The sequence below is a fragment of the Bubalus bubalis genome, chromosome 4, assembly GCF_019923935.1.
Source record: "Bubalus bubalis isolate 160015118507 breed Murrah chromosome 4, NDDB_SH_1, whole genome shotgun sequence".
In the NCBI taxonomy this organism is placed as follows: Eukaryota; Metazoa; Chordata; class Mammalia; order Artiodactyla; family Bovidae; genus Bubalus; species Bubalus bubalis.
Genome location: NC_059160.1, coordinates 75984614 through 76001440, shown reverse-complemented (window position 1 = coordinate 76001440; position 16827 = coordinate 75984614). Strand labels below are relative to the sequence as shown.

Sequence of the window (16827 nt, the reverse complement as noted above, 5' to 3'; positions counted from 1 at the left end):
GCAGACACTTTACCCTCTAAGCCACCAGGGAAGCCCTTTTTTTTTGTTCAAAATATACACATAGATATTTCTTCAGAGACACTAAATGGCTCTAAACAAACAAAGACAAGGTTTGAATTGCAAAGTTTTTAATGAAAATGTATTTTTACAGCATGCGTCATTTCAAATCTGTGGTTAACCAGCAATTATTTCAATAGTTGCAGACTCATCTGTCTCTGAATTTGTCATAATGCTAATGACATTAAGAAAAAGCAACAGTTCATCTAATCCCTCTTTATATTCCTTCATGATCAACAAGATGCATAAATGATCTTGCTTTAGTTAAGAACTGAATGTACTGGAGCTATATTAGATAATTAAGAGTTTAGGCAAATATTCACCAGCATTAGTTTTACTAGCAAACTGAAAAATATTATAGGCCTAGTGCCAAACAATTAACACATTAGATAAACATTAAGCTTCTTAGAAGACCATATGCTCCTGCTTCTGTAAAACCATTGTTTGCTTGAAGGAATGGTGGTATAAGCTTTCATTCAACTATTACTTCCTTAACATGAAAAAGAGACAAAATGAGCTGAAGAACGATAACTCCACAGTTACAGCGTGCAACCCTCAACATAACTGCTGACGTCATGGTCTCGACAGTGACTTTTCCATGCCACCCTGTAGAGAAGGATGAAACAAATTGTAATTAGGCTAAAACATAGCTTCCTTGTAATGTGCATACTTCAAATCCTTTGGGAGAACAAAATAGTTCATCAGTACATGAAATACAAGCTATAGAAAAATCCAAGTATTGTTATTTGTTAACTGGAGATATGTATACCAAGGGCTTCACATCTCTACCAGCCTTCACTAGAGCACAGAATGCTGAACACAAATGGTGAGTCCTGTGTTGTTCACAACACAAGTGCAGAGTGCATTCCACATTTACTTAATTCCAAAAATTATTTCAAGATATGACAAGAAATTGGTATTATTTGTAGAATCGTAAAAACTCTAGAATCCCCTAAAGTAAATTGAGGAGTAAAAGAATTAGATTCTGAATCAGTTAAAGTAGATTGTTTCTATGTAACACATTATTTAGCATAAATCTAAAGCTGTGATTTTCAGTTGTCAGTAGCATACTTTTGTCTTTGAGAATATTCTCTCCCTTCTCTCAGAAGAGTAGGGTAAAACAGCTCTACCTGAGACTTCCCTGGTGGTCCAGCATTAAGGACCCCTGGACCTTCCAATGCTGAGGGAGTGATTTTGATTCCTGATGGTGGGGTGGGAGGCTAGAATCCCACATGCCCTGGAGTGCTGCCAAAAAAACCCCAATTCTTACTGAGTCCCACCTTTTTTTAGCAGCACCTAATGGCATGTGGTTCCCTGTCCAACATCCTCTGCATTAGAAGCACGAAGTCTTATCAAAGGACCACCAGGGAAGTCCCCAGTTCTCCTTTTTAATGCTTAACACAAACCATGCTCTGTAACAGGAACTTACATAGTGTTGTAGGTCAATTATATTTAAAACAAACAAACAAATATAGGAACAACTCACAGTAAAAGAGGTCAGATTAGGAGAAGGGGACGACAGAGGATGAAATGGTTGGATGGCATCACGGACTAGATGGACTTGAGTTTGAGCAAGCTCCCGGAGTTGGTGAGGGATAGGGAAGCCTGGCGTGCTGCAATCCATGGGGTTACAAAGAGTCTGAAATGACTGAGCAACTGAACTGAACTTATGGTTACCAGTGGAGGTTGTAGTGGGTGAAGTGAGGGGTGGGAAAGTGAATGAAGGCAGTTAAAGATACTGCAACGTTCTAGGTATAAGATAAATACTAGGAATCAAATGTACAGCGTGATAAATGCAATTATCATGGCTATTGTTATATATGAAAATTGCTAACAGAGTAAAGCCTAAGACTTTTCATCACCCATAAATTTTTTTCTCCTAATTCTTTAATTTGTATCCATATGATATAATGGATGTTCACCAAAGTTATTGTGATAATAATTTCATGATATATGTAAGTCAAATCATTCTGCTGTTTGTCTTAAACTTCTACAGTGCCGGGTGTCAATTACATCTCAATAGAACTGGAAGGAGAAAAAACACACACACACACAAACAAGAACAACATACCATGCTGTTATGCCTTGCTCACTGACAATCTGCTTTGCACATGCTACAGCTTTCGCGATGTCATTTTCCATTAATTCTGAAAAGGAGATGATGAAAAATGAAAACAACATTCATAGAAATTTCTTTTTAAGTTTAGGTTTGGCCAGCTTTATTCTCTTAGGCTGAGGAAAGAACAATTAAAAGTATGTTTTAAGAGTCCATGTGTCAAGGTCTCTCTAGTCAATGCTACAGTTTTTCCAGCAGTCATGTATGGATGTGAGAGTTGCACTATAAAGAAAGCTGAGTGCCGAAGAATTGATGCTTTTGAACTGTGGTGTTGTAGACTCTTGAGAGTCCCTTGGACTGCAAGGAGATCCAACCAGTCCATTCTAAAGGAGATCAGTCCTGAATATTCATTGAAAGGACTGACGTTGAAGCTGAAACTCCAATACTTTGGCCACCTATTGGGAAGAGCTGACTCATTTGAAAAGACCCAGATGCTGGGAAAGATTGAGGGTAGGAGAAGGGTACAACAGAGGATGAGATGGTTGGATGGCATTACCAACTCAATGGACATGAGTCTGGGTAAACTCTGGGAGTTGGTGATGGACAGGGAGGCCTGGCGTGCTGTGGTTCATGGGGTCACAAAGAGTTGGACATGACTGAGTGACTGAACTGAACTGAACTGATCTTTGGCAGGAGGTCTATGGAAACTTTTTCTTATTTTCTAATTGAATTTGTTCTTACTGTTGAACCTTTAGAAGTTCTCTATATATTCTGAATACAAGTACTTTGTCAATTATGATTTGAAAATATGTTTTCCAGTCTGCAGCTTGCCTTTTTTATTCTCTGGCTAGAATTACTTGCATAGCATTAGATTAAGAATTTGGTAGCATCCTGTTTATTATTTTTAAAAAAGTTCAAAGGACCATACTTTGAAGTTATATAGAAGAACTCTCTGCTTAGTTGAAATCACATATTTTTTATCTTTTCTTTTTCTAGAAGTTTCATAGTTTAACAGTTTATCCACATGTGCATGATCCATTTTGAGTTAATTTTATATAAGATGAGGAATAGACTGAAGTTCTATTTTACTCAAATAGATGTCTAATTTTTCCAACACCTTTGTTAAAAATCCATTTTTCCCTGAATTACTTTTGTAACTTTGTCAATAATAAATAGACTATATTAATGTGAAAAAAAAAAAAGTCCATGTTTCTGTGAATACCATGGGAAAATTCTTTTCCATCCTATTTGACATGAAAAGAAGCATTCTGTTTTTCATTTGCCAAAGTCAATGGAAGCTTCGGGAATTATTAACTAATGTGATAGAATGTTCTCTTTTACTAGGGATTATAAAATCAAAATAAAACAAGCAGACATGCAGAAACCAGTCTAGCAGTTTTTCGCTTACCAACTTTGTTACTGGAAGTTTATCCTAAAGAAGTAATAAGAAATGTACCCAAGATGTGTGTACCAGATGTTCCATAGCAATTAATAAAAGGGGAAAATACAGCTTGAGTGCTTAACAGTGTGATTTGGATTGATAAATTATAGAAAATCTTATTAGTGGAATTTATTCATCTTGAAATATAATAAATATTGGTATTAGTTGATAAAAATAATTTTGTACAATAAAGAGCATATTGTAAAGTAGTAAGTTTAGTACAATTTCTATTTTGTTGAAACACATTGCTTACATGTTCATATCTGAGTACAGATATATGTAATTTAGCTTTACATTCATGTCCGTGAGTGATGTATATTCTGAAAGAAACTGTGGGTACCAAAAGTTGCTGGTGGTCATACATCTCAGAGTAGTAAGAATATTTACACAATGACCACATATTATTGCATAATACAAAATATTTTTAAAGAAAATTAACTGGATACAAAAGAATATTCTTAGACTGATCTTCTCATTAAGAATTTTAATATTTAAAAATGTAACAACATAAATTTTGTAATTGTTCTCCAATATTTTATGCACTAAAGATTCCATATCTCTATTTTAAAAGGAACTCAATAGAATATTTTTCTCACTGCAATTAAACAGATCTGTAAATTAACTTCTCCAAATGACAATATTTATATAGGAACTGTATCTTATGGAGATGCAAGCTAAAGAATTTAGAAATGAAGTATCATAATGTTTCTAATTTTCTTTAAATTGCTAAGCAAGAAAAAAAAACCCATATATATAATTTGTTGGGAAGATCCCCTGGAGAAGGGAAAGGTCACCCTCTCCAGTATTCTGGCCTGGAGAATTGCATGGACTGTAGAGTCCATGGGATCACTAAGAGTTGGACATGACTGAGCAAATTTCACTTTCACATATAATTTATATACATAAAAGAAGTAAATATTAAAAAATATTAAAAACTGTTAAAGTACATAATGAACATATTGATGTCTATTAATGTTTCTAATTTACTATTTTTTAAAACATTTCATCATTAAAAGTAAAAATAATTTTTTAAAATGATCACATGTATTCCTCCTCTTTGTTTAACTAATAATTCTTTGTTTTCCAATAAAGGAGAATAGATTTAAAAAAAAAAAAAAGACCTCACAACCAAATTATCCCTAAATCTCCCCAAACAAGATAAGAAAGAGAAATGGTATTGTTTTCTACAGAGCATCAACAAGTCTAGTTATAATAAAATCATAGGTCATTACAGATACTCTTGATGTTAGCAAACAAGTAACCTTTTATCATACCAGCTCTTTAAATTCTTACTTAAGAAATCAGGAGGAGAATAATAGAGAGCTTCTAGAAATTAATATGGAGCTTTCCTAGGTCCCTGATGAACTCCTCAAGACAGTTTCATTTGTACTGAATCTCTGTTCTTACAAGTATAACCAGATGGGGGCTGAGCCATCACTCAACATCATCTTGTCTTACCGCTGCAGGATACATGACAGCCGTCAACTGCGTTAGGGGTTTTGCCATCATTACACCACCATTTGCTGTTGATCTGAAATATCCCATAATCAGTGCTTTCACTGCTAGGATTGTAGTTTGTAGCTTTTGTGTTATAACTGCTTTCCCATTTGGTCAAACACAACCCTGAAAAAAATGTATTTTTAGTTGAAAAACAACAACAGGACACGATTTATACTTTATAGACAAATCAATTCTTTTAAATAATAATATTTTATTAATGACTTTTATAAGTATTAATATAAAGAAATATTTTCCTTGCAAAATATTTTAACACTTTCATGTTAAAGCATCCTTAAGAGAAAGGAGATCAGTCCTGGCATTTCTTTGGAAGGAATGATGCTAAAGCTGAAACTCCAGTACTTTGGCCACCTCATGCAAAGTGTTGACTCATTGGAAAAGACTCTGATGCTGGGAGGGATTGGGGGCAGGAGGAGAAGGGGACGACAGAGGATGAGATGGCTGGATGACATCACCGACTCGATGGACGTGAGTCTGGATGAACTCCAGGAGTTGGACAGGGAGGCCTGGCATGCTGTGATTCATGGGGTCGCAAAGAGTCGGACATGACTGAGCGACTGAACTGAACTGAAAGGTGGATTTGGGTATCAAATTAGAATCTGAACAACAAGAATCATAAACTAGGAAAGACTATATCATCCATCTATCCATCTAGTCATTTGCTCATTCTTTCAAAAATAGTTATAGAGGGGAAATGTCTGAGTTCAATTTGAAAAATACAGTGGTGACCTTGAAAAATATGGACTAGAATACAGAGTAATTTTTACTTAATGCACATCTTGAATTCTGAGGAAGAAAATGCAAATTAATCAACTTGAGTGAAAATAATAAAATGTCATTTCTTGTTGCATTTCAGGAATCCATATATGGATATTGACTGAAGGGAAATAGGTTCCTACTGTCCTTGTTCTTGTTTTATGAATTCAATGTAATTTTTTGAAAAAGCATTGTTGTTAAACTCCCAACATCTTGGTAGGAGTATAAAAATGAGAAAAATAATGCCTTACTCAGGCTTGCAGAACCAAAGTTCCAAACTGGAAATGGCTAGAGTCAGACACCAAGGGCTTGAAAGAGATATCCCAGGAGTTGAAACATTTTATAATCAGCCTACAAGTGCCAGCTGGCAAATTTAGTGGCCCTAGAGGAGTATAGGGGGACCTGGAATGTTTATTTTTTGTTTTTGTTTTTGTTTTATTTTTATTATTTTTTTTATTTTATTTTATTTTTAAACTTTACAATATTGTATTGGTTTTGCCAAATATCAAAATGAATCCGCCACAGGTATACATGTGTTCCCCATCCTGAACCCTCCTCGCTCCTCCCTCCCCATACCATCCCTCTGGGTCGTCCCAGTGCACCAGCCCCAAGCATCCAGTATCGTGCATCGAACCTGGACTGGCAACTCGTTTCATACATGATATTATACATGTTTCCATGCCATTCTCCCAAATCTTCCCACCCTCTCCCTCTCCCACAGAGTCTGTAAGACTGTTCTATACATCAGTGTCTCTTTTGCTGTCTCATTTACAGGGTTATTGTTGCCATCTTTCTAAATTCCATATATATGTGTTAATATACTGTATTGGTGTTTTTCTTTCTGGCTTACCTCACTCTGTAATAATAGGCTCCAGTTTCATCCACCTCATTAGAACTGATTCAAATGTATTCTTTTTAATGGCTGAGTAATACTCCATTGTGTATATGTACCACAGCTTGCTTATCCATTCATCTGCTGAGGGATATCTAGGTTGCTTCCATGTCCTGGCTATTATAAACAGTGCTGCAATGAACCCTGGGGTACACGTGTCTCTTTCCCTTCTGGTTTCCTCTGTGTGTATGCCCAGCAGTGGGATTGCTGGATCATAAGGCAGTTCTATTTCCAGTTTTTTAAGAAATCTCCACATTGTTCTCCATAGTGGCTGTACTAGTTTGCATTCCCACCAACAGTGTAAGAGGGTTCCCTTTTCTCCACACCCTCTCCAGCATTTATTACTTGTAGACTTTTGGATCGCAGCCATTCTGACTGGTGTGAAATGGTACCTCATAGTGGTTTTGATTTGCATTTCTCTGATAATGAGTGATGTTGAGCATCTTTTCATGTGTTTGTTAGCCATCTATATGTCTTCTTTGGAGAAATGTCTATTTAGTTCTTTGGCCCATTTTTTGATTGGGTCATTTATTTTTCTGGAATTGAGCTGCAGGAGTGGCTTGTATATTTTTGAGATTAGTTGTTTGTCAGTTGCTTCATTTGCTATTCTTTTCTCCCATTCTGAAGGCTGTCTTTTCACCTTGCTAATAGTTTCCTTTGTTGTGCAGAAGCTTTTAAGTTTAATTAGGTCCCATTTGTTTATTTTTGCTTTTATTTCCAATATTTTGGGAGGTGGGTCATAGAGGATCCTGCTGTGATGTATGTCGGAGAGGGTTTTGCCTACGTTCTTCTCTAGGAGTTTTATAGTTTCTAATCTTACGTTTAGAATGATATAGAATTTGACTCTCCCATTCTTCAATCCTTCACCTGGTACATCTGATTCTAAAGAAGCGAGTTGATGTTTTTAACCATGGTAAGTGTACAAACCCTCCAACAAAGAAAAAGCCCATTCACTCAAAGTCCCTTGCTTATTATTCATCCTCTGTTAATTCCACACCTGGTTAACTGTTTGGAAGGAGAAAGAAGAGTTAACTTACAGTTCGCCAGGCTGACTCCCTTATAGCCGTCCAGTCCAAGTTTCTTCAGAGTTCTGGCAAGCTCACATCTCTCAAAGACCTTGCCCTGGACAGCAACAGAAAGGAAGAGAAATCCCAGAATAATGAGAGCCTTCATGTTGACTGAGAAGTCAAATGTCCAGACTGACCAGGGTGAGCCAGACTTGCTATTTAACATCTTTTCACTCCCCTCTTATCTTACTGGTTTGGTGGCTCCACCCTCTGAGACATATGGAAAACAGAAAGAGCTTTTTGGTCCACACACTTGTAAAGTTTTTCTTCTTATCTTTGAAGAGATATATTCTGATATTGTAAGAATTAACCTGCACAAAATAATGAAATGACATTGCTTAAAGACATTTCTCAGGAAGAACTGGAGTTAGCATTATTGCCAAAAGAGGAACTTCCTCTTATTTTATTATGAAGTTGAACAAGTATAAAGAAAAAAACCTGAATGAACATTTTACTCAACTGGAAATGAGCCCCCATTTGGATTAACATTCATTTACATTAAGGTGTTTTGCATATTGTCTATCTTTTTCACTTAAAATTATTTTATATACACTTTTCACAAAGAACGTGACACACTCCTGTTGTTCTGATTGGTAAATAGCCCAGCACCATGTTGATCACAGATTCCTATACTCACTCTTTTGGTGTCTATTGTAAATTCTTAATTTATAAATCAATGTTTTACTATGATCAGTAAGCCTCATGTGAACAACATTCCTAACTCCTTTCTAACAAAGCCTTACTTCACATTTCCACATTAGAACATAAAGGGTCATTGTAAAGCAAGAGAACTTCATAGTAAAACCTATAACAAGCTGCAATCAAGATTGCCGGGAGAAATATCAGTAACCTCAGATATGCAGATGACACCACCCTTATGGCAGAAAGTGAAGAAGAACTAAAGAGCCTCTTGATGAAAGTGAAAGAGGAGAGTGAAAAAGTTGGCTTAAAGCTCAACATTCAGAAAATGAAGATCATGGCATCCGGTCCCATCACTTCATGGCAAATAGATGGGGAAACAGTGGAAACAATGGCTGACTTCATTTTGGGGGGCTCCAAAATCACTGCAGATGGTGATTGCAGCCATGAAATTAAAAGATGTTTACTCCTTGGAAGGAAAGTTATGACTAACCTAGATAGCATATTAAAAAGCAGAGACATTACTTTGTCTACAAAAGTCTGTCTAGTCAAGGCTATGGTTTTTCCAGTAGTGATGTATGGATGTGAGAGTTGGACTATAAAGAAAGCTAAGTGCTGAAGAATTGATACTTTTGAACTGTGGTGTTGTAGAAGACTCTTGCGAGTCCCTTGGACTGCAAGGAGGTCCAACCAGTCCATCCTAAAGGAGATCAGTCCTGGGTGTTCATTGGAAGGACTGATGTTGAAGCTGAAATTGCAATACTTTGGCCACCTCATGTGAAGAGTTGACTCATTGGAAAAGACCCTGATGTTGGGAAAGATTGAAGGCAGGAGGAGAAGGGGATGACAGAGGATGAGATGGTTGGATGGCATCACCAACTCAATGGACATGGGTTTGGGTAAACTCTGGGAGTCGGTGATGGACAGGGAGGCCTGGCATGCTGTGGTTCATGGGGTTGCAAAGAATCAGACACGACTGAGCGACTGAACTGACTGACTGACAGAAGATTAACAGAATATGTCACTCTTCCACTTTGAGACAAATATTATTTTGAGCTGAAGGCAATGGAGGAAAAGCAGATCAAAGACAAGTTCTCTGTCCTCCCCTTATTTTCCAGAAAGCAGAACATAAATTTGTGCATAAATTAATCACCAACAACCCTGAACACTTAGCAGCCCCAATACAGCCCCAGAGAACTATACAGAACAAACATTAGTACTAGTTACTATCTGCCATTAGTTTCAAATGTATTTATCATCCCAAAATTTGATACATTTGGAAGCCTACTACTCTTTTCCTCTCTGTAGTCGCTCCTCTAATTATATACTGTTCTTTGGTTCAGATGCTCTGTAAGTCCAAATTCCAGCCACCTCTTTGAGTTATTTATCCCCGCATTTCTCATAAGTATACATGAGATGTACATGTTAGTATATTTGTTTCCTTTTCTCTTGTTAATCTGCATTTTATTACAGAGCTCCAGCCAAAAACTGAAAAGAGTAAAATGAAACACATGCTTCCTCCTGTACAGTTTCTAGTATTGTAGATGGGACAGTGAAAACCCAAAACACCCCACTCTCCCTGGAGACTGAAGTTGAGCTATGGGATAGCTGACAACTGACCAACAGAAGGTAAGAATTCTTACCATGTCAGTCTCCCAGCTCTCTGTCTGTAGTGCACAGTCAACAGAGGAGGATAAATATTTCTCCTTGTCCCTCCCTTTCCAAATTCACAGTGGCAGGAGAAAAACATTTGTGAAAATAGATCTTGAATTGTGACTCTTGTAAACATGGTTTTGGTAATAAACACCTATGGTTATTGATCCTTAGCCTCCCAGAAGGAGTCACATTTTCCTTTGTCCCTTTCATTTGTCATAACGATGAAAAATCATCAGATGAGAATCTCCAATTGTTTTGTTTTATATCCTGAGAATTTGGCTTTGTAACCACTGAGAATATTCCCTCTGGTTTCTGCTGCTTGGGAACACAGGTTGTCTGTCAGGCTTGCCTCAGCAGCTAGTCAGCCAGCTCGGAGCTGAAGACATGAAGTGACAGGCAACCTTCTTTTTGTCCAAACATGCTGGCTTTCAGGGGAGTTTGTCTTAATAAAGGGTCTCAGTTCATAAGGGGACTTTATTGCCTCTATTTTCATTGTCTGATTTGGGAAAGAAAAAACTCTCATCCCAGTATCACCTTTCTGGTAGCATAGTTTAGGAGGTCAGTCATTTAAGGTGTCCCACTTTGTGGGAATTGAGCTTTCTTTGTCACCTGAGACAAGGAAAGTCTTTGTTTCTTAGGCTTTCTCTGGAGAGGTTCTGCATCTTGAGAGGGCTACATTCCTTGGACACCTTTCATGTCCATAGTGAAGTTGCTCAATCATATCCGACTCTTTACAACCTCATGGGCTGTAGCCAGTGAGGCTCCTTCATCCATGGAATTTTTTAGTTAAGAGTACTGGAGTGAGCTGCCATTTCCTTCTCCAGGGGATCTTCCCAACCCAGGGATCGAACCCAGGTCTCCCGCATTGCAGGCAGACACTTTACCATCTGAGCCACCCTAATATTGGTTTTAAGCCATAAAAAGACTCACTGGTTTGGAGTCACAGTTGAAAGAGGTATATTGAAGATCTGAACTTTTATATCTAAAAAGTATTTTAAAAGAGCTTGCATTTTAAACAAAGGTCCTATTTTTACCTGTGGTAAGATCCTATTGAAAAGAAAAGAAAAAGATAGCTACAGAAAAATATCTTGGTTACTTGAGAAAACAAAGCAAAACAAAACACTTTGTTAACAAGATTAAAAGAAGAAGATCAGAGAATAAATGTCAAAACCTGCAGACATCACTCAAGGAGGTTTATAATTTACATAAATATTGATAGCCAGGAAAAAGTTTCGACAAAGGTCCAGAAAATGCACAGGAAGTCTTGATGTATTGTCTGTTATTCTGTAGAAGGATCCCACCATGTCCAGAATGTCCTATAGTCTGGATTGGGCTGCAAAAATATAAATAAATAAATAAAAAGAAACTTAAAATATCATTGAACTATCCTATTATAAAAGAAAAGAAAAATGTTATAGAAAGAGGCTTAGATTTCTGATAATAGGCAAATATACCCATGAGTTCCTTCTTAGATTAAACCCTACAATTCTTTCTCAGTACTTTGGAAATATTGACTTTACCATATCTTTGAAATGTAAACATGCAAAGAGAAATTGTTACCTAAAGCAAGCATGAGACTGGAAAAAAAAGAGAGATTTGAAAAACAAACTGTTATTTCATATTTTCATAAGCTCCCTTGATCCACATTTTGTTGACAGCCTCCTTAAGATTATCTTTTAAAGACAAGCAAAAATATTAATAAAAATCTTGGTAAAAGGCACCAGTCATCTGAGGGGAAAACGTGTTCCATCTGCCAGAAACACCACATAGATCCAACTATTCTTCAGCCTTGTCTAACTCAATGAAACTAAGCCATGCCCGTGGGGCAACCCAAGATGGGCGGATCATGGTGGAGAGATCTGACAGAATGTGGTCCACTAGAGAAGGGAATGGCAAACCACTTCAGTACTCTTGACTTGAGAACCACATGAACAGTATGAAAAGGCAAAATGTTAGGATACTGAAAGAGAAACTCCCCAGGTCAGTAGGTGCCCAATATGCTACTGGAGATCAGTGGAGAAATAACTCCAGAAAGAATAAAGGGATGGAGCCAAAGCAAAAACAATACCCAGCTGTGGATGTGACTGGTGATAGAAGCAACGTCCAATGCTGTAAAGAGCAATATTGCATAGGAACCTGGAATGTCAGGTCCATGAATCAAGGCAAACTGGAAGTGGTCAAACAAGAGATGGCAAGAGTGAATGTCGACATTCTAGGAATCAGCGAACTGAAATGGACTGGAATGGGTGAATTTAACTCAGATGACCATTATATCTACTACTGCGGGCAGGAATCCCTCAGAAGGAATGGAGTGGCCATCATGGTCAGCAAAAGAGTCTGAAATGCAGTACTTGGATGCAATCTCAAAAACCACAGAATGATCTCTGTTCGTTTCCAAGGCAAACCATTCAATATCACCGTAATCCAAGTCTATGCCCCAACCAGTAATGCTGAAGAAGCTGAAGTTGAACGGTTCTATGAAGACCTACAAGACCTTTTAGAACTAACACCCAAAAAAGATGTCCTTTTCATTCTAGGGGACTGGAATGCAAAAGTAGGAAGTCAAGAAACAACTGGAGTAACAGGCAAATTTGGCCTTGGAATACGGAATGAAGCAGGGCAAAGACTAATAGAGTTTTGCCAAGAAAATGCACTGGTCATACAAACACCATCTTCCAACAACACAAGAGAAGACTCTATACATGGACATCACCAGATGGTCAACACCGAAAGCAGATTGATTATATTCTTTGCAGCCAAAGATGGAGAAGCTCTATACAGTCAGCAAAAACAAGACCAGGAGCTGACTGTGGCTCAGACCATGAACTCCTTATTGCCAAATTCAGACTCAAATTGAAGAAAGTAGGGAAAACCACTAGACCATTCAGGTATGACCTAAATCAAATCCCTTATGATTATACGGTGGAAGTGAGAAATAGATTTAAGGGCCTAGATCTGATAGATAGAGTACCTGATGAACTATGGAATGAGGTTCGTGACATTGTACAGGAGACAGGGATCAAGACCATCCCCATGGAAAAGAAAAGCAAAAAAACCAAAATGGCTGTCTGGGGAGGCCTTACAAATAGCTGTGAAAAGAAGAGAAGCAAAAAGCAAAGGAGAAAAGGAAAGATATCAATATCTGAATGCAGAGTTCCAAAGATAGCAAGAAGAGATAAAAAAGCCTTCTTCAGCGATCAATGCAAAGAAATAGAGGAAAACAACAGAATGGGAAAGACTAGAGATCTCTTCAAGAAAATCAGAGATACCAAAGGAATATTTCATGCAAAGATGGGCTCGATAAAGGACAGAAATGATATGGACCTAACAGAAGCAAAAGATATTAAGAAGAGATGGCAAGAATACACAGAAGAACTGTACAAAAAAGAGCTTCATGACCCAGATAATCACGATGGTGTGATCACTCACCTAGAGCCAGACATCCTAGAATGTGAAGTCAAGTGGGCCTTAGAAAGCATCACTACGAACAAGCTAGTGGAGGTGATAGAATTCCAGTGGAGCTATTCCAAATCCTGAAAGATGATGCTGTGAAAGTGCTGCACTCAATATGCCAGCAAATTTGGAAAACTCAGCAGTGGCCACAGGACTGGAAAAGGTCAGTTTTCATTCCAATCCCAAAGAAAGGCAATGCCAAAGATTGCTCAAACTACCGCACAATTGCACTCATCTCACACGCTAGTAAAGTAATGCTTAAAATTCTTCAAGCCAGGCTTCAGCAATATGTGAACCGTGAACTTCCTGATGTTCAAGCTGGTTTTAGAAAAGGCAGAGGAACCAGAGATCAAATTGCCAACATCCACTGGATCATGGAAAAAGCAAGAGAGTACCAGAAAAACATCTATTTCTGGTTTATTGACTATGCCAAAGCCTTTGACTGTGTGGATCACAATAAACTGTGGAAAATTCTGAAAGAGATGGGAATACCAGACCACCTGATCTGCCTCTTGAGAAATTTGTATGCAGGTCAGGAAGCAACAGTTAGAACTGGACATGGAACAACAGACTGGTTCCAAATAGGAAAAGGAGTATGTCAAGGCTGTATATTGTCACCCCGCTTATTTAACTTCTATGCAGAGTACATCATGAGAAACGCTGGGCTGGAAGAAGCGCAAGCTGGAATCAAGATTGCTGGGAGAAATATCAATCACCTCAGCTATGCAGATGACACCATCCTTATGGCAGAAAGTGAGGAGGAACTAAAAAGCCTCTTGATGAAAGCGAAAGAGGAGAGTGAAAAAGTTGGCTTAAAGCTCAACATTCAGAAAACGAAGATCATGGCATCTGGTCCCATCACTTCATGGGAAGTAGATGGGGAAACAGTGGAAACAGTGTCAGACTTTATTTTTCTGGGCTCCAAAATCACCGCAGATGGTGACTGCAGCCATGAAATTAAAAGACACTTACTCCTTAGAAGGAAAGTTATGACCAACCTAGATAACATGTTCAAAAGCAGAGACATTACTTTGCCAACTAAGGTTCTTCTAGTCAAGGCTATGGCTTTTCCTGTGGTCATGTATGGATGTGAGAGTTGGACTGTGAAGAAGGCTGAGCGCCGAAGAATTGATGCTTTTGAACTGTGGTGTTGGAGAAGACTCTCGAGAGTCCCTTGGACTGCAAGGAGATCCAACCAGTCCATTCTAAAGGAGATCAGCCCTGGGATTTCAGTTTCAGCTTTAGCATCATTCCTTCCAAAGAAATCCCAGGGCTGATCTCCTTTAGAATGGACTGGTTGGATCTCCTTGCAGTCCAAGGGACTCTCGAGAGTCTTCTCCAACACCACAGTTCAAAAGCATCAATTCTTCGGTGCTCAGCCTTCTTCACAGTCCAACTCTCACATCCATACATGACCACAGGAAAAACCATAGCCTTGACTAGACGGACGTTAGTTGGCAAAGTAATGTCTCTGCTTTTGAATATGCTATCTAGGTTGGTCATAACTTTCCTTCTAAGGAGTAAGTGTCTTTTAATTTCATGGCTGCAGTCACCATCTGCAGTGACCCTGGAGCCCAAAAAAATAAAGTCTGACACTGTTTCCACTGTTTCCCCATCTATTTCCCAGGAAGTGATGGGACCAGATGCTATATGTCTATCTATATCTATGTTTGTATGTTGTATATATGTGATATTTTTCTCCCTCTGGATATTATTCCAAAAACTTGTGCTCTATTTAATTGGCTTAAAGAAAATAGAATCATTTGTATAAATTAAGACTAGTCATGAGATTTTCCTGACAGTCCAGTGACTAAAATTCTAAACTCTCAATGCCAGGGGCCCAGGTTTAGTCCCTGGTCTGGGAACTGGATCCCACATACTGCAAATAGAGATCCTGCTTGCCACAACTAAGACCTGGTGCAGCCAAATAACTAAGTAAATATTTTTTAAAAAATAAATGAATCAGCCTTGTCAAATAAATTTATGTTATCTCTACTAGATGCTTGAGATGATAAAATTATAAATTCAATCTAAGAACTCAGTTTACAATAAAAATATTTTCTTGATATATGTCAATATGGTAGAGAAAAAAGCCATGTGTAAATTTTAAGTTTCTATCCTTTTGTGATTTTTGCTGCTTGCCTGGTTCTTCAACAAGAAAAGTAACTCAAAATGATGGCTAATTTTTAATATCTCATGAAAGTTTCATGGCAACTCAAGCATAATTGTTAAGAACACACGAATTAAATGGATATAAGTGGGCAAAAGGGTCTTCCCTGGTGGCTCAGATGGTAAAGAATCTGCCTGCAATGCAGGTTTGATCCCTGGGTTGGGCAGATCCCCTGAAGAAGGACATGGAAACCCACTCCATTATTCTTGCCTGGAGAATCCCATGGACGCAGGAGCCTGGTGGACTACAGTCCATGGGGTTGCAAAGAGTTGGACATGACTGAGTGACTAACTATTACTACTTCTGCTACTAAATGGGAAAAAGGTTTATAAATTAATTTTGCAACCATCATTATATTTTATAAACTATATCTACTTAAAAATAGCTTTCAAAATCATTTTGTAACCTTAAATTTAAGATGAATATTCATTGGATATGTAGATCCTTTCCAGAAAAGAGAAAATACTGAAACATTAATTGCCGAACATTCATTTAAGATTATTTGCTTTTAACTTCATATTAGAGAGATGAAGATATCTGGGTGTTAATAACATGCTCTTTTTGCCACTTTAAAAAGATGTACATTAAAAAGGCATGTGGCTCTAGAAATTCCAAAATGATGTATTCCTGGAGACTCTCAGGTCGTCTAGTGGTTAGGAATTGGTGCTTTCACTGCCAGGGCCCAAGTTCAATCCTTGGTTGGGGAACTAAGATCCTGCAAGTCACCCTGCTCAGCCATAAAAATGAATACATAAAAAATAAAAAGAGCAAATCAGTTAGAATATGGGGGTTCTAAACACAGGGTTCTAATACAGGAGAGATAAGAACATAAATTATTGAGATGAAGGGAGAAGACTCCCTGTGAATTTCCTGGGGAAAAACTTAAAGATGTTCTGGAATGTGTGAAACTGTTAAAAGGAGTTTGACAACTTTGGCTGAGACTTTGGGTAATGAATTAATACACAAATTACTGACTAGTTCAAAATTGGGAAAGGAGTACAAGGCTGTATATTGTCACCCTGCTTATTTAACTTATATGCAGAGTGCATCATGTGAAATGCCGGGCTGGATGAAGCACAAGCTGGAATCAAGATTGCTCAGAGAAATATCAATAACCTCAGA

At 37.9% G+C, this 16827-nt stretch overlaps 1 protein-coding gene across 1 annotated transcript; it reads right to left on the bottom strand.

The window, feature by feature from the left end:
- Nucleotides 1-595: 595 nt before the first annotated feature.
- LOC102415277 (lysozyme C-1-like) lies at nucleotides 596-7893 on the bottom strand. The gene is given in 4 exon segments (NM_001290941.1): nucleotides 596-663; nucleotides 2129-2204; nucleotides 5013-5177; nucleotides 7758-7893. Coding segments are annotated over 4 exon segments (444 nt in total). The 3' UTR covers nucleotide 596.
- Nucleotides 7894-16827: the final 8934 nt, after the last annotated feature.